This window comes from Magnolia sinica, chromosome 13 (assembly GCF_029962835.1).
Source record: "Magnolia sinica isolate HGM2019 chromosome 13, MsV1, whole genome shotgun sequence".
Classification (NCBI taxonomy): Eukaryota; Viridiplantae; Streptophyta; class Magnoliopsida; order Magnoliales; family Magnoliaceae; genus Magnolia; species Magnolia sinica.
In genome coordinates, this window is record NC_080585.1 from 19,578,956 (window position 1) to 19,605,165 (window position 26,210).

A 26,210-nucleotide genomic window follows, 5' to 3' on the forward strand; every position below is an offset into this window, starting at 1 on the left:
GCAGCTATACTTCATCTTTTACAAGGAAATATACAGTTGGCTCAGGCAAAATGATTTTTTGCAGGCAAGAAATGTAAAGTTCGAGTCTACCCGAGTTGATATAAACCGTTCTTCTAGTGGGACTTGCCATGTTAATTCCATCCATGTGACGTATGGTACTTGCCTGTTACAACAACCATTTGCTATATTTTCTAGCTGCATTTTCTGAATCACCAATTAAACGTCTGTGACTCTGATGGGGGAGATTATGGGACATGGTTGCCATTTTTGTATGACATGCCATTTTGACACCAAGTTATGAAGTGGTTTTTAGAAAAAAAGATAGGAAGGAATTTGCAGGAAGTCATTAGTAATAAGATTCTGATTCCTTCATTACCAAAATTGTCTTTCATATCTACAATTATGTATTGGGAGGAACCATAACCGCCTGGAAACAATATTGCACTCGATATGAAATCATATAACATGGATTGCCAATGGGACATTCAGGACATGTTTTGTGCCAATAGCTCTTGGAATAGAATTGAAAGTATTAGCATACAAATCATATCTTTGCGCTTTGATCATTATCATCATCAATTCTCCATGAATAACAAAAAAATTCCTTACATTTAATTTTGAATACTTCCAATGAAACATCAATCACAAACAAAATCTCCATTTCCGGTTAGATATGATATCACTCCATGATACAATTGCATCCATATTACCATTGCTGCAATTAAAATCAGTACCTTATGCAACAGAATGAGGAACCAGCCACCTTGTGTAGATACTTCATTTACCCAAATAATGCATCATGTTTCATTAATTGAAAATGAGGAACCAGCCACCTTGTGTAGATAACCTCATTTGCCAAATAATGCATCAGGTTTCATCAATCAAACGGCAACCCAAAGAACGCAAGATGCGGGTGCAGGTTTCCCTTGTAAACTGTCTTCTGTCCCATGAATCCAAAAACCGAATTGTGGGTTTGCTTGTAAACCAAGTTGTCTGTCCCAACAAACCCATCATAAGTTGGTAGCCTCCATAAATCTTGAAGTACCGTGCAGCAAAGTGGTTTATTTGACACCATACACACCTCTGATTGTGAAGACAAAACCAGCCGCCACCGATGCAAAAAAATAAAGCCTTGCACTTTGAATGTCAATTAAATGGTCGTACCGACATGGCAGGCCTTTTTCGCCAAAACCTTCCTGCTGCCTCAGTCGAAAAGTGGGGCTGCATCCATGCAAAGATGTACCAATTTGCGCTGGTACTGTCCAAAATATTCACCAACTGCAAGCACATCTTCATGATCCGGATTTATACCAGGCAAGACAAACGGTTGTTTTTCTCCAGCTACAGGCCTTGACAACTCATCTGGCTTTCTAGATTTCGAGACAATTTCTGCGTTTATTTCATGGCATGTGAGTAACAACATCGCAGCTGTGTCTGCCTGCTGCGCATCACGGAGTGCTGCTAATGCCTCATGCAATGCACCAGCTGCAATAAACAAGATGAGGGCCCTGCATGGTTTCGTTTGGTTCAAGTCATCAGTCGGAAATCTAACATATATGAGATCTTTGAAGCATCTAAAGTTCGTGTTACCTCCAAATGTTATGTTCAGTGTGAAGGACATGATCCGCCCATCTTTGCAACACCCTACAGGGACCAAAATCAAATTTGTAAAGTAAGCACTTCAAATAATATACGCAATGCCTAAATGCAATGCCATGGGTACAAACAATGCACTGGCAGTTGATCTTTTCATATATGAGATACGGAGATGGAAGATGCACGCATGGTGAAAGAGAAACAAGCTTTCCCATAGTAACTTGTAACCAAGGACGATGATACATGCCAGGACATTCTGTTTTTCAGAGAACAGAAACAAACAAACCTTGCATAATCTGATCCCTGTAAATGAGTGGCCGCTAGAGTCGCTGCATCCGTCCAGCACCCAGCATCTTGTAGCTGCAGCATTGAATGCATTAAACACCAACATAATGCCATTGGGAGAAATAATCTATTAATCCATGTACACACACACACACACACACACTCTCTCTCTCTCTCTCTCTCTCTCTCTCTCTCTCTCTCTTGTTATAAAGTTTATTATCTATCAACCAAAAAAAAGAGAGGAATAAATCAACCACATAAATTCAAAGTGAAGATGAATTAAATATAAAGGTTGTACAATGCTCAGTCACCTTTTGCATATGGCTGCCGGGTTTACGTGTGGCCCTTTTTGAGAGTAACTATAATCTGCATTAAGCGAGACTGTCAAACATTACTTAAGTCTGCTATGTCAAACCTTAAGTCGGATGCAGCGAGACTGTCTTTCTTTGGGAGGTAGGTTAACATTAATTAAGTTGGCTATGTCAAACCTTCTGATTTATTTTGTCTACTACTTTAACTTCGAATGTCCGAAATCAGTTGCGGCCAAGTTAGAAGAGATTAGTCGACACTTTCTATGGTAGGGATTGGAAGAAAACCAGTAGCTCAAGGGGGTGCGGGTTTGCAGATTTTAAAGAGGGAAAGTGGGTTTGGAGGTTTGGGTTGAGGAAGGTTCCTCGATTAGCAAGCATTTCTGTAGAGTCAGTAAAATCCTTCTTCAAGATGCTAAGTCGAGGTCAGTCCGGTGTTGGAGTCAGCTCGTCTGCTTTTGTCTAGTGATATGATGCGCCTTGAAAGGTCCTCATGGTTGATAACCTACTTAAAGAAACATGATCCTTCCAAATGTGTTATGTGTTTCCAAGATGAAGAATCGGTGGATCATTTATTCATTCATTGCGGCTTTGTATGTCAAGTGTGGGAAAAGTTCTTTGATCCTTTTGGAGTAATGTAGGAGTCACCAAAGTCCATCACGGAATTCTTCATGATGTGGCATGGAAGCTTCTTAAGCCGGGGTTAGGAGTTGGGCGATTGGTTTTACTTGCAGGGCTTTGATTTATATGGCTGGAAAGGAATAACCGAAGCGTTAGGAATCGATTGGGTCGAGTAGAGGAGGTGTTTCATAGGGCGAAACTGCATCTTAATAGAATGGGCTCTTGCCTCAAAGGATGTTGAAAGGTCCCTGGAAAGTTGGGCGGAGCTGTAAAGGCTTTTGGGTGCCATTTGTATAGTGTAATCCTCGTATATTTTGGCTGCATTTTTTCTTTTCTTTTCTTTAATAAAAAATGTGTTTCCAAGTGTTAAAAGAAGAAGAAGAAGAAGAGGAATTCTTGATGGAGACATCTCGCGCATACGCACGCCCCCTCTACGCACGTACGCAAGGAGGAGGGTCCCACCATCAATCTGGATCGATGACGACATCCATGGAGGGCCTAATAGTTAGAGGACTATGTTTTGGTTCCTTGTAGTGGACCCGATCATCATGTGGATTCCACCATTGGACCTCATAATCGTGGTCCACTATTCTAGATGATCTAGAACTAGGACTTTGAGTTTTGCTTATTATTGTTATTAAGAACATCATAAACGGCTTAGATTGCATTGATTAGTTGTTATTTTTGTTTACTTCATCTCTAAGTAATAGTGTGCGCACATGGTGCGGCTTTTGGAGTATAGGGTTTTCTTATAAATAGGCAACCCCTTGTAGGTTTTTGATCAGTGAAGATTATTAATAAAATTCTGCGTTTTCCTGCTTCTCTAATTCTCTGAGTTGTAGAAATCCAATTGGGTGCGAAACCCTCCCTTCTTCGAAGGGTTAACTACCCTCTATATTCATCATCTCCCACAGCCACGCCATCTCCCACACCCATCCCTAATCGCCCCCATCTCCTACCCTCTATATTCATCATCTCCCACGGCCACCCCATCTCCAAATTCATCCCTTTTTCCAGCCAATCCTCCTTCTACAGCAGATTTGCAGAATCAAGCCCTGCAGGAGGGCTGAAACTTCGGTGGAGCACCGTGCACAAACCAGACATCCGATTGGCGTGAGGGTGGACCTCCCTTGGCTAACCAGCACCTAGCTGGCTGATTTCAGATTCGTGGGCCCCACACACGTGCCTCAGGTCCGGGCTGCTGTCCACACGTGTGGAACATCTCGGTTTCGTCTCTCTCATCTATCTCACTCTTCTCTTGCCTTATTTCCCTAACCTTAACCCTAGATAATCCTAAATCCCAAGTTCTATTCAACCTTTGCAACCCTTGGTTTTTCCCGAATTGAAACATGTGAATCCCTTGGATTGGGGAATAATCCTTTGCATGTGTGGATGAATCTACTCTCCTTTGAGCATTGTTTGGTCTATAATTTTTAATTGATCCAACCCTAACATGTATATGCTTGGACCCTTGTCGATTCCCCTTGTTGAATGTTTGACTTTATGTGGGACGTGGAATTTTTGTGATTATTTCTAAATTGGTATGATCTAAAGCCTGAAATCTCGCATATCATATCTAATTTTCATGCCCACAGGGGAGTTCTCGCGTTCAAGACTCCTCACTAGGGGTGATTAATGCGCATTTCACACCGGGCTCGAGCGGGGTAGCCTGTGGGATGCGGCGACATACTCGGGGTGGGCGGCTCGTGTGAAGCGGTACCCATGTGATTTGGGGCCCATGAGGGGGGTTCGGCCGAGGTTCTAACCCATGAGATGTGGGGCCTGGGCTATGAGATAAAGGGATTAATTCGCCATGCTCTAACAGTTCGAGCTTTTGGAGCAAGTGGTTAATTGTCCTGCATCAATTCCTTAGATCTAAATATTACGATTGATTGGTGTTTCTCTATTTATGGAGAGGAAACTATTTGGGCGCCTCCCTGTAGAAGAAACTTGAATAAAAGAGGTGGAAGATTTGGTTAGATTGTCAGAAGCTTTCAAATTGGCATACGTCTATAACAGGCAATTTGAGTGTCACACAATCCATGTTTGGCGCTATGGTGCTCCTTCAAAGGTGATGGCTTTTGCATGGTTAGTGGGAAGAAAGAAGGTTCTCACAGTTGACAATTTGCACAAGCATCATATGACCATCCCCAATCTGTGTTTATATGATATCAAGATGAGGAATTGGTCGATCATCTCTTCATCCATTGTCCTTTTGCTACAAAGATTTGGGATGGTTTCTTTCACTTGTTTGGAGTTGAATGGGTTGCTCCAAGTTCGATTGATCAGTTTTTCTTAGCTTGGCATGGAGGGGGCAAGGGTAAAGTTGGGAAGCGGGTTTGGCATCTAAGTTTACTAGCAGGGTTATGGAGTATCTGGTTTGAAAGAAACAATAGTTATTTTAAAAATCTAAGGGGTCAAATCTTGGAAGTTCTCAATAGGGCGAAATGGAATGGGCGAAAGGAGCTGAAGTATTAGTTATTGATCAGTTTCCTACTAGTTGGTCAGAATCGTAACAGGTTAACGATTGTAATTTTAATTTTAATTTTTTTTCTTGTATTATTTGGCTTCAGCCTTTTTTCAAATAAAGTGATTATCGCTAAAAAATTATAATCTGTATTAAATTAGAAAGTGGGAAGGGCCTTCCCACAATAAAAGGACTGCTGCGCGGACACAGGTTTTGCTACTGCCACTACAGGATCACTAGGGTCAAAATCCCCCAGGGAAAATTAAGTCAGTCCCGGGTAATGTCCGATTACAGGTCCTGGGAACGATTATGGTCCAATGACAGGTCCCAGGAACAATTACGGTCCGATTACTTTCGGATAGGGCCCAAACATCCTTGAAGATATTTACAGGAATCCCTAGGACAATAACTCCCCTTCAGCCCAACGCAAAACAAACTGGGAGTGAGCCTAGAACATGAACATCAATTGGGGGAAAGCATGAGGAGATTGTTGGTGATTTTTGACAGACATGGAAACATAAACTCTTCAAGAACTCCAGATTTTCTCTCTTCAGATCTTTGCAAGGGTTCGTTGAGTCGACTCTTGAGCGAACTGACCTGGTTTGGAAGGGCAGTGCTCCCCCAAAGATTAAGGCTTTCTGCTGGCTGGTATGCTTTGATAAGAATCTCACTTTACACCAATTACAACAGAGGCATTTTTCGCTTCATAACTGATAAATCATGTGTTGCTGTAATGAAGAAAACGTTCCCCATTTATTCTTGCACAGTGGCTGTGGCTTTGCATGAAAAGTCTGGGCTATAATTTTTTAGATATTCAGAATTTATTATTGGGCTCTCCCAGATTCAACTGGAAGCTTGCTTGCAGGTTGAAATACTTCTGCCTGGGGAACCTTCGGTAGATGTATGTGGAGATTGGCTGTTAAAGCAGCATTTGGTGTTTGTGGCTTGACATAAGTAATCACATATTCAGAGGCAAAAAGATATTTCCAGCAGCGTGGTGGCAAAAAAGATTCTGAGTCACTTCTCACAAAAAAAGAAAAAAAAGATGAAGAAGAAGATGAAGATTCCAAGTCCCATTGTCGATTGGGGATCACAAGATAGCTTAAGGCCTTCCCTCTCATTTTTTTTTGCTAGCTAAATGGGAAGAGTCCCTGCCAAGCCTAACCCCTCTATTTCAGTAAAATGGCTCCTGGGTGGTTGAAACTAAGTTTAGACGGTTCACGGTTGTTCAATAGGAAATCCTGGTCCAGCAAGAATTGGTGGCCTCTGTAGAAATAATAATGGGATGACTCACTGAAGGTTCTCCAGGTTGGTGGGTCATCAGGATTGAACTTTGCTGAGGCTGCTGCACTGTTGCAAGGGCTCAATTAGCAGTAGATTTCAAGGTGTGCCCTCTGATATCAAGTAATGTCAAGTGGGTTAAGGAGAAAAAATGCTGCCTGGAGGCTTGCTGATCTGTTGGCTGAAGCAATGGATATCTGCACTTCTTTTGAAGTGAACCTGGTGCATGTCAAAAGATCTACTAATTCTGAACCAGATATCCTGGCCAAGGAAGATGTCCAGAAGTCCACAATTGACATAGTTGCTGCGGTCAGAGACTTAGTGCTACAGATCTAGCTCGTTGTTTTTGTACTTGTCTTTTCCATTTGAGCCATTGAAGGTAGCTTTTTTCCCACTTGTTGGAAGAGTCTTGTGTTTTGCTGTATTGGAGTCTCTCTCTCTCTCTACAATTTTGCCATTCATAAAAAAAAAAAGGTCCACGTTCACAACATGCAATTGTTATAGGCTTATAGCTATGTGATGTTTAAAAGTCAAAGTTGAACATGAACATCCTTTACCACAACAGATAACCCCCATCTTAGAAACTGAAAGAAATACAGACTGAAGACATGAAGATGAATAATACATGGGTGATTTTAGTTGAACGCATAGAAGCTAACCTGAGAACAGGCTTCTTGATACCTTCCAACAGCACTTAGAAGATGAATCCCAGATAATGATTTGTCAGTTCTAACCATGTTTGCTGCAACAACCTAGAAGGTCATAAAGTATTAGAAAAGTAAACAAACCAACTCATTTTTTTTAGTTAAGTAGAGAAAACTCTGATTATGAGTCAAGTCATTGAAGCGGAAAAGGAAGGCCGTTAAAAAAGTGCTTGCAAAATCAATATTCACCTTAACAGCAAGTTCATGCAATGACCTTGAAACAGCAGAAGAAAGTGCAACTGCTCGGAGAGCATTGGGATAAAAATGGGAGCCCTCTGGAGGGGTAGAGAGCAGCAAAGTCACTGCTGCTTCTAGGTTTCCAATGGAGACAAGCCTGATCATCACAGAGTATAATAATAAAACATCAAAAAGAGTTTGTAATCCAAGAAAGGCCTGATTGAGCTACAATGACATAATAAAGTCCCTTTTATTAGGAAAGGAACAAACAAATTTAAGCAACCTTGCTGAGAATATCACATACTTATCAGTGAAAAATGGTTCTCGCACTCATTAAACCCGTCTGGGAAAGCACAGATATTTCATTCAAGAAGGCATAAAATAAACGTGAGAAGAATTCTGCTTCGAGTGTTCTCAGTCATGTCTTGCAATGTACATCTGATTGGGTGTCCAATGTGCCTGTGTAGGGAAGGGTTTGCTGGGTGGGGTTGTATAGTTTATTTATTTATTTATTTGTCTATTTGATGTTTTTCTTTTCTTTTTGGCTCTTGGCCTTAAAACAATTTTCATCTTTCAAAAAAAAAAAAACAAACACATGAATCTTGGTTTGGCATAGCCCATGATACATGACAGGCATGTGTTATTCTGCTGTTTCCTATCCATTTGACACTTATTCCAACTGAATTGCAGAGCTTATGAGTTGCAAATGACTTGGGTGTGATGAACATGCAGCAAGTTTGCCAATTGAAAATGTAGCCAGTTCTGCCTTGCAAATCTTAAAACACTGATGCACACAAATGAACTTCTACTTTATCGCTTGCTAGGATTTAGTTGATAGATAGTTCCTTTGAAACGAGAAAGCGATGAAGTCGATAAGAAAGCGAGAGCAAGAAAGATATCAAAGAGATACAGGAGTGACTCCCATCCATCATTCCGGAAGGTGGAATCGCAGCGACAAAAGAAGAGGGAGTTTAGGCGAGAAACTTAAGCAACAGCCAAAGGAAGAGAAGAAGGGACACATCGTCATTCTCGGCGTCGTCTCGTTCCATTGATTATGGTCTTGTCCCGGCAGAAATGGTCTAATACAACAGAACTGCGGAGAGAGACCGGTGGTTGGAAATGGAAGATAAGATCAGGTCAGAGGAGGTCATCTACCTCAAAGGGCCTCCGGGTCTTGGCACAGTGGTCACAAACAGTAAGGAAGCATATTCTCAGCGAGCAGGAGATCCAACGGTGAGGAGCCAAGTCCCAATTCAAGTGTCCTGGCAGACCTTCATTTTTTAACCATGAAAATAACAAGTATCTCAAAAACCCACCTAGACACACACATGGACATGTGAATAGTGAGATAGGCATTGATTGTGTACATAATCAACCAAAACATCCCTTGTTATACAAACATTAGAATTTCAACTTTTGTGCCAATTGAAACAATGAATGAGGTATACTGCCTCAAAGTGGCAAGGATCAGAGTGAGATGTCAGAAATTCTTCCATGAGCATCTACACTAAGATGCCTTCATCCTTGTTAACCACACAACAATCCACAGGTTCAGTAGAATTGGTTGCATTTTAACAGTCATATAGAAGTCCATTAGAATATTCTTTTCTGCTGGTTTCTTAGCACAAGCCTTCAATAGCTTTATGCTTTCTACAATGTTGCATTACAAATATAGAGGAAGATATATGGACTTTAGGAAGTTGGACTGATATGTGGTTGAACAGACAAAAAAAAAAACATGTACATATTAAGGGGGAGGGGAGGACTCACTCATGAACACGCTTTTGGATTGCCTCTTCTCCCTCCAATTTTTCATGCCAAGGAATTCGCTCACTGGCACTTTCCCACAATTCTTCTTGTTTGAAGGCCATCAACTTAAGTCCCCCATAACTCTGCCAACCAGATAATATTTCTGATTAGGAAATTGTATAAAAGCGACATGGAAGAAAATAATGGTCACCCATGTGCTCAACCAGAGTAGAGAAGGGGATGCCATAGTCGGATGTGTGGTTCCACATCACGTGTGTACCAATCTAAGTGCGTGTTGCATCAAATTAAGTTCCCCGTAACTTTGCCAACCAGATATTCTATTTCTATAGGAAATATGTATAGAAGTAGCTAAAAAGATAAAGAGCCCTGCTAATCTCATATGGAAGAAAAAAGATTCCCACATGTACTTTGATTGGTAAAACAGGCAATTAACCAAGATGAGGTGCCACACTCAGATGTGTGTCCACGTCACATATATGAACCAATCAAGGTGTGAATCAGCACCTTTTATCATACACATGTGTGATAGTAGCATTTCTCACATGGTACTATCAGGCTACAGCTCAGAACATAAATGAGTATGTGGATTCTCCAGTCAGGTATAAACCAGCATCCTATAATGCAGTTGCAAGCTAGGTCTAAAGAAAAGAAACAGAAAAACATCCACTGACCAACATGAAACAGCTTACCCTATTATCTCTTTTCTCCTTTACTGACATTGATTTTCTCATCGATGTTATCCTATTTGGCGTAGACATGCCTCCAAGTTCAGGAATAGATGCTGATAGAGAAGCTCTGTGAGCAGTCTTGTTAGATGATTTATCCATCAAATGGTACAGAGCCTGAGGCAACCGTAACCAGAAAAGGGCTTCTGATGATTCTCCGAAGATTGCAGCAGCAAAGGCCAACCTTGCTGCTGAACCTTTATTTACTATAGTAGCATACAGCTCTGCTCTGTTACTGTCGAGTATGCATCCTTGCACAAGAAAATAGACTTGGTGAGAACATCTAAACAAACCACATATTCAAGTTTTGCAGGAAAGGTAAGAAGAATCATTGTAGAGAAGATACAGAATGCACACCTTCTCTTCGATATGGTTCTAACACCTTTAGAAGCAATTCTGGCACCACAGAGTCACCAACAGGTGGAAGGTTTGACTCGATCATGTAACCACGAAGGTCTCCAGCAGATATTGGAGCATTCCCTCGAATATGGTCAGGAAACCTATCTGTGGTTGTACTGCATGTATTGAACCAAGAGGGCTTTACCCCCAATTGCAAGATCATCCGTAAAGCCTGTAGAAGAGATACAAGACATTCCACCAAGTGACTTTAGTTTGTAACCCTGTTATGCTTCAAGTTTTGCATCTCAACTTCAAAAACAGAATGCTGTGTATTAAAGATTAACAGAAGTGTGTGCATGCATGCTATATGCACCAGTGACGTTACGACTTACGAACAACATGCATGAACTATAAGCTTACGAATTCATATGCTTATGGGTTGATAAATAATTTGCAATTAATCACCATCATCAACATCATCATCTTAGCCTTAACCCAACTAATTGGGTTCGGCTACATGAATCCTTTTCTGCCATTCCACCCTATCAAGGGCCATAACTTCAGCTAGGCCATAGGTCATCAAATCTTTTCTTACCACTCCAGTGTTTGAAATATCGGTATCACGTTACGTATTGCACCATTGGGATACAGATACATATCGGTTATCACATGGGATATATTGTTTGTATCGGGTAATTTATCATACTTTTTGGGAAACATGGGGAAACATTGGGGAAATGGTTGAATTTTTCAATGAAACTTCAGGGATTGTTAAAAAAGACCTTAATACACACTTTTAAATCATAACATCTCAAAAACGAAATGCACATAATAGGTTTCCTTTGTATAGGGTCCTAAGCTATGAGCTGTCTGACGCAACTATATTCAAATTGAATGCATAACATTTAGAGTGTATGTGATAATCATTTCATCAAACACTCCTAAATAATTCGAAATTAGTCTCAACTGACAGCTAGTTGAAGGAAAATTTCGAAAAAAATAATAATATTTTAATAACTTTTTCTTAAAAATGATTTTTATTTTTCGAAAATTGACAAGAACCTAACAAATCAGTAGATCAACCCTCATACATGCTTGATTTCATGTTTGGAGTATGACATTGCAAGCAATTTGGGAGAAATTGGAAAATTTTCGAATTTTCACCAATTTTTCCCGAATCGGACCACCTACACTCAAATTTCAAAATTAAAGTGTATGTGACGATCATTTCATCAAATACTCCTAAATTCGAAATTACTCTCAATTGACAACTAGTTAAAGGAAAATTTTGAAAAAAAACATTGTGAACTTGAAGAACCAATGGATATTGAAATCAGAGCTCCAACTCCATGATTTTTCATGCAAAACATGAAGAACCAATGGATTTGTAACCATTTGACACTGATTTAACATAATTTCAACAAAAAAAGGGGATTGAAAATTGAAATTGCTGATTAGATCGAACATGTGGGATATATCGGCACTACCCGTGCATTTCATATCGCATAGGTGGGATACAATATATTGTGGTATATATCGCCCGATACCGTCCATATTTAAAACATTGACTATCTCCACCCACATCCTTCTGGGCTTCCCCTAGCCCTTTTAGAGCCTTCGACCTGTACTAATACACCCCTTTTAACCAACAAAGTTTTTGGTCTTCGTTACACATGTCCAAACCATCCAATCCAAGTCTACTTTCCCCCATCTTATTACCTATTGGTGCTACCCCTAAATTCCCCAAAATGCATTCATTTCTAATTCTATCCTTGTCTTGCCACTCATCCATCTCAGCATCCTCATTTCAGCCACACTCATCCTTTGAACATGTTGCTTAACTGCCCAACATTCTGTCCCATGGCTGGTCTTATAGCCATCCTATAAATTTTCCCTTTAAGTTTGAGCAGCACACAACGATCACATAAAACTCTAGAGGCACATCTCCATTTCTTCTACCTTGCTTGAATTCTATGGGCAACTCCTTCTCAATCTCTCCTCTCATGAATTATTAATCCAAGATATTGAAAGTGGTCATTTTGGAAAACTTCTTGGTCAACATTCTTAAATAACTCCTCGTTCCCATTCCTATTGTTACCAAAATCGCACTCCATGTACTCGGTTTTAGTCCAACTAATTTTAGATCCTTTAAATTCTAAAGCACCCCTCCATAAATCTAGCTTTGTGTTTACACCCTCCCTTGTCTTGTCAATCAAAACTATGCCATCTGCAAACAACATAGACTGTGTGATCTCTTCATACAAATGCCTCATTAATCCATCCAGGGAGCTACAATCTTGTTAAACAACTTCGCCAACGAAAATAACTCAGTTATCTCCCATATACTTCCAAACGTCTATTGGTATACCATCTGCTCCAAGGGCCTTTCCTCTTTTCATCTTTCTCAAAGCTCCCTTCACTTCAAATATCCCAATCCTATGAAAGTATTCATGGACTTTGACATCTTATGAAAGTGGACTCCTATGAAAGTATCTATGCACTCAAAACGATTGTCATTTAACAAGTTCTAAAAATGGCTTCTCTACCTATCATTGATCTCATTGTCCTCTACTAGTACCCTCTAGTCATTGCTCTTAATGCATCTAACATGATTTAGATCCCTACTCTTCCTCCCTCGTTTTTGCAAGTTTGAAGACATCTTTTTTACCTTCTTGCTTGTTCCCAATCTATTGTAAAGATCATCATAAGCCTTAGTTTCACCTGACTTGCTACTTTCTTAGCGATCTTTTTTGCATTTCTATATTATTTAAGATTTTCATTGTTTCTAGTCCCTTGTCAGACTTTGAAACATGAACTTTTCTCATTAATAGCTTTTTCTACATCGCCATTCTACCACCAAGTTTCCTTATATGTTTGGTTTTTCCCTTTAGATCATCTTTTGCTACTTTCTTAATGCTCTCATCCATCTCATTCTACATAACATTTACTTCTTCCTCGACATTCCACTTTCTTTCTTCCATCGATTTATTATTCTCTCCTTTTAAATTCCACCACCTAGTTTTGGACATCCATTACTTTCACACCCTTTCTTACATCTCTTAATGTAAACATCCATAACCATTTACCTAGTCAAGCTATCTCTAGGTATCACCTTACAGTCCTTACCTTTTGCTCATTTTGTCTTCCCAAGTAGAAAGAAATCCATTTGGCTTTCATATGATCCACTTTTGAAAGTTTTTAAATGTTCATCTCTCCTTTTAAAGCATGTGATTGTTAAAACTAGATTGTATGCCACAGTGAAATCAAGGACAACATCCCCCATCTCATTTCTTCTCTCAAAACTATATCATTCGTGTACCCTCTCATATCCTCTACTTACTTTTCCTACATGACCATTTTAGTCACCTCCTACGAAATCTCCATTCAGAATTTCTAGCATTAGTGAATTCGTGTCCTCCTAGATTGTCTTGATTCTATCCTTTAACCCTACTCGCGGCTCATACACATTAATAACATTGATTTTCCTCTCTTATAACCAGTGTTTTGAATAACACTCGTACTATAGCAGTAACGTATGCTACATAGCATAAATCCCCTATAGCATACGCTACAAGGGTTGTAGCATATGCAACAACTACGTAACATGTAGCGTACGTATGATACACTTTTTTTTGGAAGGTCATAGCATATGCTACAGCCCGTGTTCCTAATATCGATACTATCGGCCGATATATCGACTGATATTATCATTATCGTTGCACAGCGAGACGAAACCCATCCGATACCCTCGGAAATTTTTTTTTTTAAAAAACAAAATTCTTTTTATCGTGCGATATATCGCACAATATCGCACGATTTTTTGCGAAATCAACAATACTAGCGATACTATAGTGTTGTATCCGTAGATTTACTGGAAAATTAGGAAAAAAAAAAGGGGAAATCTTTCTTAAGAGGAGATTTCGGTACCTGTGAAAGAAGATTGCGTGACTGAAACTGTGGGGCCACTCGAACGAGAGGTCTACCAAAACTCGCAGGGATTTGGGGAGATTTTTTAGAAAAGTTTTAAAATTTTAGGGTTCCGGGATGACGGATGACCGGAACCCTATCCCTGTTGCTGCGAGAATGGCCTCGGAAGCCTTTATTGAGGACGCCAACTTCTTCGGAAGCTGGGAACGAGCAGCAGCTTTGAGTGGTGCGGATTAGCTGGTGTACCACACACCAGCTATATAGCTGCTGTATTGACGTCATCAAGTTCTGTGGGTCCCATTATGAGGTATACGTTGTATCCAAATTGTCCATCTATTTGGCGAGCTCGTCGTAAGTCTTGAGCCGAAACATTAGACAGATCTAAAGAACAAGTGAACCACACTGAAAAAGGCAGTGGAAGATTGAACGTCTACCATTGAAAACCTTTTGGGGATCATAGAAGCTTTGGATCAATATGATATTTGTTTTCCCTTTTAATCCAGGTCTTTGTGACCTTATGAACATATTGGATGGAAAATAAACGTTATGGTGGGCCTACAAATGTTTTAACGGTGAAAATCATTATCACAACTGCTATATGTGGTGTGGTCCATTTGAGCTTTGGATACGATTCATTTTTTTGGCTCATCCTCTAAAATGATCTCACCAAATGGATTAACGGTGTGGATATAATAAATACATCATTGTAGGCCCATGTAATTTTGATCTCCTTTGAACCGGTCGTACAATTCGGAGCTCGAGGAGTGTCAGCGCTCATCTTCGCACGACACGTACCCACAGCAGCCATATAGCTGGTGTGTGGTACACCAACTAATCCGCTTCCGTGAGTGGCCACGTGATGTATGGGTCTTATCCACACCGTCCATCCATTTTTTCATATCATTATAGGGTATAAACCCAAAAATAGGCAGGTCCAAGACTCAAGTGGACTACACAATGGGGATTAAACTCTTACTGTTGAAAACTTCTCGGGGGCCTCATAAGTTTTGGATGGAGCTGATATTTGTGTTTTCTTTTCATCCAAGTCTATGTAACTTTATGAATAGGTTGGATGGAAAATAAACATCACGGTGGGCCCTAGAAAAGTTTCAACGATGAGAGTCATTATCACCGTTGCTTCCTATGGTGTGGTCCACTTGGGCCTTGGATCTTCCTCATTTTTGGGCTTATACCCTAAAATGATACGAAAAAATGGATGGACGGTGTGGATAAGACCCATACATCACGGTGGCCAATCAAAGGTGTTGCCCGTTCTCAGTCGAAGACGGGCTGCGGTAGGACATAATTTGGGTACTTTTTTAAAAGATGCGTAGAGATAGACACGGTCTGTAATGGTGGGTCCACATTGATGTATATTTTTTATCCAGGCCGTCCATTCGTCTTTTCATATAATTTAAGGACATTATACGAAAAATTAAGCAGATCAAGATCTCAAGTGGACCACACCAGAAAAACTGGTGAATGACCGTTAAAAGTATTTTATAGGCCACAAAAGTTTGGTTTACACTAATCTTTGTATATTTCCTTCATTCAGTTTTGATTGACCTTATCGACAATTTGGATGACAAATAAACATTAAGGATCAACTTAAAGTAGGCCTTGATATATTTTTAATGGTGAACGTCCAATAATCATTGTTTCATGTGGTGTGGTCCACCTGAGATTTGGATGTACTTAATGTTTGGAAAAACGTTCTAAAAGGATCCGTAAAAATGAATGGACATAATGGATATATAACATATCATCAAAGGTGGGCCCTACAGTAAAAGTAACACCTGTGCGTCAAATCCAAAGCTCATGTGGACCCCACCACACAAAACAATGGGGATTGAACTCCTACCATTAAAAACTTTGTGAGGGCCATAAAAGTTTTCGATCAAGCTGATATTTGTGTTTTACCTTGGCAAATATTTGTATGAACTTATGAATAGATTGGATCTAAAATAAACATTATGGTGAAACCCATAAAAGTGGTTTCAAGTTTCAACGGTGGGTGTCATTGCCCCCATTGTTATCTATGGTAGGGTCCACTTGAGCTTTGGATTGTCCTAATTCTTTGGCTCAGGACCTAAAATGATCTCTCCAAATGGATGGACGGTGTGGATACAACCCATATATAATGGCAAGGGCCACACTGAGGGTCCCACGCACATGTTGGTTTCAAAGCAGGAAGGTTTCAACACTGTCCCCACTTCTTCTTCTTCTTCTTTTTTTTTGTGTGGTGGGGTCCACTTAGTTGTGTTTTCATACATGTTTTGATACATTTATAAATGTTATACATTATATTTGAATATAGTTGACTTAGTTCAATCAGACAGCGCATGGCTTATGACCCTACACAAAGGAAACCTATTGTCTATATTTTTTTTTTGAGATGTTATGATTTAAAAGTGTGTATTAAAGTCTTTTTTAACCATCCCTGAAGTTTCATTGAAAAATTCAACCATTTTCCCAATGTTTCCCAATGTTTCCCAAAAACTACAATAAATTATGCGATACAAACGATATATCCCATGCGATAACCGATACGTATCTGTATCCCAAGGGTGCGATACCTTGCGTGATACCGATATTTCGAGCATTGGCTACAACTACTTGAAAAAAAAACATTTTCTTTAAACTGTAACTGTAAGTTTACTTTCAAATAAAATGGTAGTGACCCATTGTTATTAAATTGTGTGGAACTCAAAATTTAAATAAAGTTAAAAACAAAATCTTTTGAAAGAGGGTTTTCAAAAACCCCTCTTTCAAAACTCTGTAAGTCCCGACGCAAGCCCCCCTCCATCCCAGATCCCTCTTTGATTCTCTCGATCCATAAAGCCATTCAAGGAGATATTTTGATGGGTGAATCAACCCTAAAAGGTCCATTTGCTGCATTTTCAAGATCATTAGAGCTCAAACGAATGAGAAAATCAAATTTCTCCCTTTTCACATCCGTGCAACTATGGATAGCAAAAATCCTGCCCTTTTGTTGATTGAATCTCTTTTCAAGCTTAATAGAGGTATATTTTTTCCCCTTACTATTTGCTAATGGGTTTTTTTTTTTTTTTCATTTTGAATGATGATTTATTGTTTCTTTTGGGATTTTATTTATTATTATTTTTTTTCCCATTTTAGGATGCCAATAACTATGCAATGTTGTAGGATAGGGGTTGCTATCTATTTCCTTTCTTTTCTTTTCTTTGTTCTTCTTCTTCTATGGTTTTTGGGCTTGCTGTGGTTTGTGTATGGAATGTTACTATGCAATGTTGCAAGATAAGGGTTGCTATGCAATTTTATTTTTATTTTTTAATACCATTTTTTTTGGTGGCCGACTATGTTGTGTGTATGGCATGCATGCAACCATGCTTCTTTGGAGGTGTTTCGGTAGGTGTGCATTACCTTATATGGCGTGGCCCATGTGATGCCCACCATGGTGTGTGTATGGTATGAATTTAACTTGTCTAGTCTATGGGCCACCAGTCTATAGTGGTGTTTTTTAGTGCTACCCTATGGTGCAGTGTCCACGTGGTGTAGCCTATCATTTCCCTCTATGCACTGAGATGAGCATCACGACGGCCGAGAAGAACACAAACATCGAGATGATAGCTGTGACGATTGAAACAACTAGTACAAGTGAGAGTAAGGAGGCAAACGGGAAGAACAAAGTACTCGCACGAATGGGGATGTCGACAGAGGGCCTCAAGGTGGGGATGTTGACCAACAACAACAAAGCAATGATGATGACCGAGGGAAGGGAAGAAACGTTCAAGGTGGACTGATCGAAAGGGGAAGACTGGTAGGTGAGGGAGGAATTCTTACGAAATCAAGGAACCAAGATGGAAGCTCGAGGGGTAGGGCAACATCGGAAGATGGGGATGGGATTTGGGGAGTGGAGCTTGGGGGGTCATGACATCTAGTGCCGGAGAAGATTGGGCGAGGAAGACGAAGTGGGGAATAAATGGGTGAAGGTAGAGAAGAGGGGGGTTGCAGGTTCAAGCCGGAAAGGGGGAAAGGAAACCATCCTGGAGATCCCGACTCTGTTAATGACTGGCTTTGCGGGATGCTGGCTTCCAAATGTCTTCGTGGGTTTGCATTTGTCAGGATAAGAATAGAGGAGTTGCAAATGGCAGCAACATGGATAGAGATTCACAGAGGAGGAAATGCTACTCCAGAAGGCTAGACTTAGACCAAATGTAGTTAACAGGGAGGAAAGGTCAAAAGGTAATGGCAGGGGATGATTAGGCAAAGGAAGAAGACGGAAGAAGGCCTAAAATTTATCGATTAAAGTTTGCCCTGCATTTGGTTCCTGAGAAAGGAGGGGGAGTCTAGTGGTTCGCTAGAAATATCTTTCAAGGAAGATGCTATAGGGAGTGTGCTGGAGCAGAAGGGCAGCGAAACTCAAAAAAGATAAGGGAAGCCTCGAGGAAAGGAAATGGGTATGGCTAGGCTCTACTAAAGTTGGACCAGAGGTCTTTCTGACCCGCCAGTCGTCAACTATGCTTGGCCATCGCTGCAATGGTTAGTGGCCGCAGAGATGAAGGAAGACGCTCAAATCTCTTAGATCAGTACACAGTTGATTGCTTACTGCAAGCTAAAAGCAAACAACTTCGGAATCAAACCCCTCAAAGCTAACCAGGTGTGGATTTTTGTCAAACCAGGGACAAACCTCAATCAAATCATGATGACAAGGATTCTCTTCAATGACGGGCCAATTAAATCCATTATGAAGTGGTAAAACAATTTGGACTTTGGGATAGAGGATGCCTGATTCCTGTTTTGGGACATCCCCCTCAAGCTGTGGAGCTAGGATATTTTCATGGCTCTGGAAGAGTGCATAGCTGAGGTTCTCACCATTGATGAAGACACGGAGAGAGGGAATGACCTCAGTGCTGCAAGGATTTGTATCCACGAGAAATGGGCAAGGTCAACTCCTGAATCAATATTGTTAAAGGTTGGAGAAGTGTCTCCAACTGCAGGTTGAGAAGTAAAGGGCATGGTGCGTCCCAAGCAGATGGTGGGAGAAATGGAAGGGGAGGGAAGGTAGAGCTTAGGTGGAGACGGATTCAAGAGGGTTAAGAGAAAGGTGCATCACTTTAGTAGCCGGTGATGTACGGGAAGGTGCAACGGTTGCATGGTCGAATCTCAGCGGGCCACAAGGGGTTAGTGGGAATGTGGTAGGCTCAAATCGTTCTAGGGGGCTTCGATGCTCCTGGTGTGCACAAGACACCACTTCCATCCCTCCTGGAGGACATGTGATGTCTCTTATAGGCACATGCGAGGCAATGGATAAGACACATGTCCTGGATATTCCTAATGTCAAGGTTCGAAGAGATGTTCGGGTGGATCCTTCGGCTTGGGAGTTGACTTGAACGCACATGGATGGGCAACCACTGGTGCATGCGGTTTGGGGTTTGAATCGGAGCCTTGGGTGTATGAGAGAGGCTTGGATGGTGCCTCATATCACTCTCAAGATGCACGAGGAAAATTCTACGGCGGAGATGTCAACTCATGGCAGCATCGAGCCCCACCCCGATCCTAGTAAGCTCGTGCAGGGCAACACATGGGGTGCCACATCAGTAGAGAGAGAGAGTGTACTCTCCCTCATAAAGGTAGTTGAGACTTGTGGGATGAACGACCCTCGTCAGATGATTGTGTTGAGCACTGCACGTGCAAGCAATCCAACTTCGAGTTTATATATCCCTCTGGCTAAAGTGATTATTCCTTACTCCAGAGGCAAAATGAAATTCTCTCGAGAACCTAGTCTGATATGCATCCATTGAAGCTTAACTCAACCCTAGTCCATGAAGATTCACCGGATTCAGCTAGTATTCTAGAGTGTCAAACCTCTTCCTCATATCAGATGGAGAAGCAAGGTGAGGGCTCTGCAAGCAAAGACAATTGGAGTGCTTCGGCCGATGGAGACAAGAATTTGGAGATGGACTTCAATTATTAATTGGAGGTAAGCGAAGGGCAGCGGGAGGAAATCCCAGGTCTCTTGGGTTAAGATCTGTCGGAGACCTTGGACATCACCTCGCTCCAGATAGCTATTGCAAGGAGGGGCTTCCAGTCAGAGGAGAGGCGAGGCCTTACTTATTGCACCTCCTAAGCCTCATGATAAGAAGATATTTGTTAGATCTTTATCAGATGAAGACATTGACTGGACAAAGGTGTTATAGACAAGGCGGGGCGAATGTTGGGTCTTTCCTTGGTTGCTAAGGATGAGGATGCTAAAGCATTTCTTTGATTCGTGGAGCAAAGGGGGAGTCACTGCTAAGACACAAAGCTCAAGGGGTTGTTGAAGCATACACCCAATCGTCAAAGAGAGCTTCTTCGGCTAGAGAGCACTGTCAACTACGAAGTGGGTAACAAAGCCAGCGGACCTCATAGTGGTGGAAGGGCAATGTCAATTTCTCGGTGAATGTTTTAAGCTGGAATGTGGGTGCAAATCTAGAAGACTCCAGATCAAAGAAATGTGCACTAAGTCAAAGGCTCAAATCATTTTCCTTCAAGAAACAAAGCTCCAGGCTATCAATAAGAAAATTTTGGATTCAATTTTGGGTTCGCAATAAGGATTGGTTCTGTTTGGACACGGAAGGATCCTCTTGGGGCATTTTGATCACTTGGAATTCAATTACATGGAGGAAAGAAGATTCTTGGGGCGGCCGACACTTGGCCTTGGTGATCCTAAATGATGTCTTCTAGGTTCAAATGGATTATCTTAGTTGTTTACGGCCCATGCAGAGCCAGCTAGCGGACCCTTCTCTAGGAGGAGTTGTAGATCATCTATGATAAGTAGTTGTACCCAAGGTGCATCGGCAATGACTTCGATGTCATCCGGTTTACTTTTGAGAACTCGAATAGCTCCAGCTAGCCAATAGAATGTCGAATTTCTCTCATTGGATCAATAGGAATGATCAGCTGGATATTCCAATGCACAAGGTTAAGTTTACATGGACAAACGGGCATGATTGGACAGATTCTTAATGTCATCGGAATGGGTGGAGAGGTTCCCTTTTACCAAGCAAAAGGGACTCTCGAGGCCAGTTTCAAATCATCGGCCCATTTTACTTTAGGTAAAGAATGATAGTTGGGGGCCAAAAAACCATTCTGACTCGAGCTCTCGTAGTTGGAGGTTAAGGCTTCTCTCGGTCCATGGAAGATTGGTGGCAGTCTTTCCAAATTTAAGGTTTTTCTGGGTTCAGAATCCATCACAAGTTGAAACTTTTGAAAGAAAAATTGAAGGGTTGGAAAAAGGAGGTCTACGGGGCTCGAGAAGCTGAGGTGTCTTCCATCCTTGACAAAATTCATGCCCTCGATGTCAAAGAGGGGGTTGGCTTGTCGGGAGAAGAGAAGAACGTTGTTCGAAGCTACCAGTACTCACAGGCTCACAACGGTTAAAGGAGGATAACATTAAATGGAGGCAGCTATCAAGGGCGGTTTGGTTAACGGAAGGGGATAAGAACACACGGTTCTTCCACAATATTGCTTTAACTAGAGTTAGGAATAACAACATCAATTCCCTGTTGATGGATGGTATGCGGCTAGATGGGAAGCCACAACTGTCCGAGGCTTATGCCATTTGACAACATTGACTATAACTACACCCCCTGCCAAACCTTTCGTGTCCAAAGTCCCCTTGTTCTTAATTCCCCAAATGGAATTGAGAATTGTATCATCAAAAGCCTCAAGCTTAAGTCTCCTGAAGAGAGATAATCCGAATCTTGTACTTCTTACATACATGTGTAACTTGAATTCTTTTTTCCTTGGCTTCCTAGCCCCCTCATGTTCCAACTAAGCACCTTCATTAGGAACCAGATCGATGACCCCTGCCCTTCTTGTTGTCATTAGTTTTGCTAGAAGATTCTTAATTAATAGAGCACTCCAAATTAAGCAATTCTCTCCAACCTTCTGGGTACTTTATCTTGAACTTTTGTAAATACATTTCTCTCGGCTTTAGATTGCCTCTTTTCTCCCTTAAAATTAATAAAGGCATGAACATCATCATCTTCTACTCCAAAGGACAGCCCTACCAGTCTGCCAATGCGTTCCAACATGTCTTTGTACCATCATCGCATCTTCGTCATAATGTGGACATCAGTTGTGCAACCTTTAGAGTGTACCAGAGGAGGAGGCGTCGCCGACAAAGTACCGGAGGAGTTGATGTGGATGGATGTCGGGTCCATCGAACCCATTTTCTGACACCCTACGAGTGCAGGAGTGGCATGACTGCACCTTGACCGCAGGCCCATGGGGCGGATTTCACACCCTATCGCGCGGGTGTTTTAGTTTTAGGCGTCTTTTTGTTCTTTTCCTTGTTTTCAAGGGCTTTAGTGCACTTTTACTTTTTCCATAGCTTACATATACACTGCGAGAAACCCTATTTTAATATAGAATGAATGAGAATTCGTATGTTTTTTTCTCTATCTTTTTTTTTTTAAATTTTTTATATATTAAGGTTTCAAGATTGGCCCTTGGGTGTTAAGGATTCCACCCTGATTTCAGCTTTCCTTCTTTATAGATCTTCAAGGTGCAGGAAAAGATAAGAATCAACTATCTCCATTCCTTTGATGCCCTATAATCCGTACTTTCTTCATCTCGAACCTATCTCTTCTTCATCCATTTTGTTCCGCTCTGGATATTCTTTTTTGGTTTGAACGGAAAAGAGAGATGGCTAGTCAGAAGAATCAGATCCAAACTTGACTGTGGACTGACTTATACTAGATCTGAGATATCCCCATATCCCTATGTCCTCCATTTTTACTGATTATGTGATTTTATGCTAAGGGGCATGATCCTGACAGAATGATTTCATCTCTGTATTGAGATTTGCTTAATCTCCTTGATTGAAAACAATTAGTTGATTAATTAATTTATTTAAATTTCTTCATCTTGATTATACATGCATCTAGGGTTAAGCCATCACATGTCCCTGCATCACGTGATCATTTGACCACCCTAGCAATATTGAGAGGTATCATCCAGAACTAGGGGAATAAGAACTTCACTGCGTCCAGCCAGGAGCTCCCTCACTACTTGTAGAGGGGTAACATCAAGAGTGTCATAAAAAAACAAACCCTCCACACTGGCAACCTCAAACGATTCCCTCATGTTCTCATTCGAAACCCAGGTTGCAAGAGTCTTCCACTTCCAAAAGTGCTTGGTTGACCTTTAAATGCTTGAGAGGACTCAAGCACAATCTAAAGCTTCACTGAGGATTCCAGTGAACATCTCAGGAGTAGGAGAAGATAGATCTCTAAAACAACACAAATTCATTTCTTTCCAGATTGCCTATAGGGTCGTAAGCTCAACAAGGCGCCAAAGGGGCTGAATAGGATCACCAAAGCTAGCACCATGCCCCAGGCAAATAGCAGGCCTAAGACATCAGGTGGCATGACCCAATGAGAACCAATTATGCCAAATTTGCCAAGATTAAAGCACCATATATCCTTGGCAAAAGGGCACTAGATAAATAGATGACCAAATGTCTCCACTTCGAGGAGGTTGAGGGGGCATACATTAGAAAGAATCATGCCCCTTTTCTAAAGATTATCTACCGTGAGGAATCTCCCTTTCGCAAGAAGCAAAGAGAAAGCCGCAATTTTTTGTGGCACAACATAAGAAAGGATGAAGTTTTCAAAAACAATAAGACAAAGTTACTAGGTTGCACTAAGTGGCAAAACTATGATATAACTATCAGTTTTCACTTGTGAATCATTAAAGGATGGCTCATTTGCAGCTAGCTCCTCCTCGGTTCCATTTGTCTAACCTAACTTCTTTATACTGCCAATGAACATATTGGCCGATTGGAACCACTCCAACTAATTTTTCCATCAAGGTTCACCGTGTTAACCATTAATCCGAATGGCATTTTTTTTTAGAGTATTACAATTTTATTGATGAGCCACTATGACAAAAATCATTGTAGCAAAGAATACAACCCAAATTACAACCTAATCAAAGACAAAACTTTACAATCTTTAATCTTCTTTACCTCAGATACCCATTCTAGAACATCTTTTTTAAACTTCCAAAGAACTTCCTCCCATGATCCTTCACTATTAAGGAAGAACCTTCTATTTCTTTTGTTCCAAATGTTCCACAAAACTGCTAGTAAGACCATGTACCATATGATTAATTCATCCTTCCCTAGGATCCCATCATGCCAAGCCCAAAAGAGTGTGCTTACTGAAGAAGGCATTACCCAAGCAACTTCAAACAACCCCATAAACGCGATGCAAACTTGCCTCACAAATGGACAATGAAGAAAGAGATGGTCTATTGACTCTGCATCATTCACACACATGAGGCAAATGTTGTGAAGAATGATCTACCGTTTCTGAATATTACCTATGGTTAATACTCTCTTTTTCCTACAAGCCATGCAAAAGCCGCCACCTTAGATGGAGTTCTATAGAACCAAAAACCATGAAAAAAATCCTAACTTGAAGACGATGATTTTCGGATCCACTTGTAGAAGACTTGAACTGTGAGTTTACCCGATGGAGAAGCATTCCAAACCAGAGTGATGTAGGACGGATGGTCTAACCAGAATGATATGTTGAAACTAAATAACGGATTAATTGAAGCAATCAAAACACAAAATACAACTACTCTATCACAAAGTTAAGGAATCCAAGAAACAAAACATGTTTCAATTCAAAGCCGTAAACAATCCCGCAATGCAAATCTAACAAAATATGAATCAATTAAGATCTATGGAAGGTATAACTTCCATCTAGCATAAGGATTATTCTTAATTCTACGGGATTCACTTGATTTAGGGTTTTAGCCAACCTAGGTTTAGGTTTAGGATTTTAGATTTTGGGAATTGGGGATCTAGGGTTGTGAGAATTAGGGTTTTGGAAACTAGGGCTTTTGGGAATTAGGGTTTTGGGGTTAAGGGTCATGAGGAAGAGAGAAATGATGGAGACGAAGCGAGAGGGCCACGGAACAAGGGGGCCATCCGTACGGACAGCTGTACACGTGTCTCCATACGGCCATACGGACAGGGACTCGGGGCTGATGGTGGTCGGGGTAGGTTGGGTTGAGATTTGGATGGGTTAGGGTTTGATTGAGTTTATTTGAAACAAAAGAAAAAAGAAAGGAATAATAAAAAGAGAAGCTAAAAAGGAGGTTTTTATTGCTCAAAAGCAAAAGAGAAATTTCATTCAATACATAATAATGCTCTAGGGTTCACACGCCCACCCCTTTATAGACTAATTGGGGTGTTTTTACCCAAAAAAAAAAAGAAGAAAAAAAAGACCTATTATTCTAAAATATCCAAAATATCCCCTAAATCAACTTAAACATAAGACAACCCACAAAATAAATAAAGTAATTAAACTAATGTCTCATGATGTCTAAACTAATGCCCCATGATGTCCACGACCAAGATAGTCCAATGATCAAGATGGATCAATGATCTGGATGATCCAATGCGCAAAATCCAACAGTTCAATTAAAGCGTCTACTCAATCTAACGGTCTAGATGTGTTCAATAAGCTCCTATATGCAGCCCATATGCATTTTCCCAGTGTGGGGTCTTCAAAGATACATAAACATGCATGTGGGGTCTTCCGACATGGCTACATACTCGATCCGAGCCCCATATAGTGATCATCCAACCGTAAAGATGTTGTAACTGGGGCCAAAGCTCTCCTCCTTTGATACACTATGAATGGCGCTTGGATGTCCTCATCATAGAGCATCCGAGAGAGATAGGGAGAGATGAATATTCTGTAATCGCTTCAACAATTTGGCATACCATCGCCATTCACCTCTCCCTAATGGTGATGTTGTTGACTTGATCTCATCAAAACAAGGTTTTCTAACCACCAAACATCAAACTATCTCCCATAATAATGACTCAGAAGGGTCCCACAACATCCACTACTGATTCCTAAATCAAACTTAATGCATAGGCAACTTAAAAAAAATAATGAACTAAACAGATCTTATTGCATGTTGTCTAGAAAAAAAACACCCAACAAGTCATCTCAAATGTCAA

At 40.8% G+C, this 26,210-nt stretch overlaps 1 protein-coding gene across 3 annotated transcripts in view; it reads right to left on the reverse strand.

Annotated features, from left to right (window-relative positions):
* Nucleotides 1–532: 532 nt before the first annotated feature.
* Nucleotides 533–26,210, reverse strand: part of LOC131223110 (uncharacterized) — a 59,076-nt gene continuing 33,398 nt past the window's right edge. For 2 of the 3 annotated variants that reach the window (XM_058218420.1, XM_058218419.1), the window contains exons 13-20: nucleotides 10,292–10,505; nucleotides 9,899–10,185; nucleotides 9,210–9,331; nucleotides 7,452–7,596; nucleotides 7,218–7,310; nucleotides 1,883–1,956; nucleotides 1,591–1,644; nucleotides 533–1,508 (exon numbers count right to left, since the gene is read on the reverse strand). In XM_058218420.1, coding sequence (XP_058074403.1) covers nucleotides 1,205–1,508; nucleotides 1,591–1,644; nucleotides 1,883–1,956; nucleotides 7,218–7,310; nucleotides 7,452–7,596; nucleotides 9,210–9,331; nucleotides 9,899–10,185; nucleotides 10,292–10,505 — 1,293 coding nt within the window. In that variant the 3' untranslated portion in view covers nucleotides 533–1,204. The remainder of the gene's footprint in view (nucleotides 1,509–1,590; nucleotides 1,645–1,882; nucleotides 1,957–7,217; nucleotides 7,311–7,451; nucleotides 7,597–9,209; nucleotides 9,332–9,898; nucleotides 10,186–10,291; nucleotides 10,506–26,210) is intronic. The other variant, XR_009160294.1, reaches the window with a different exon arrangement.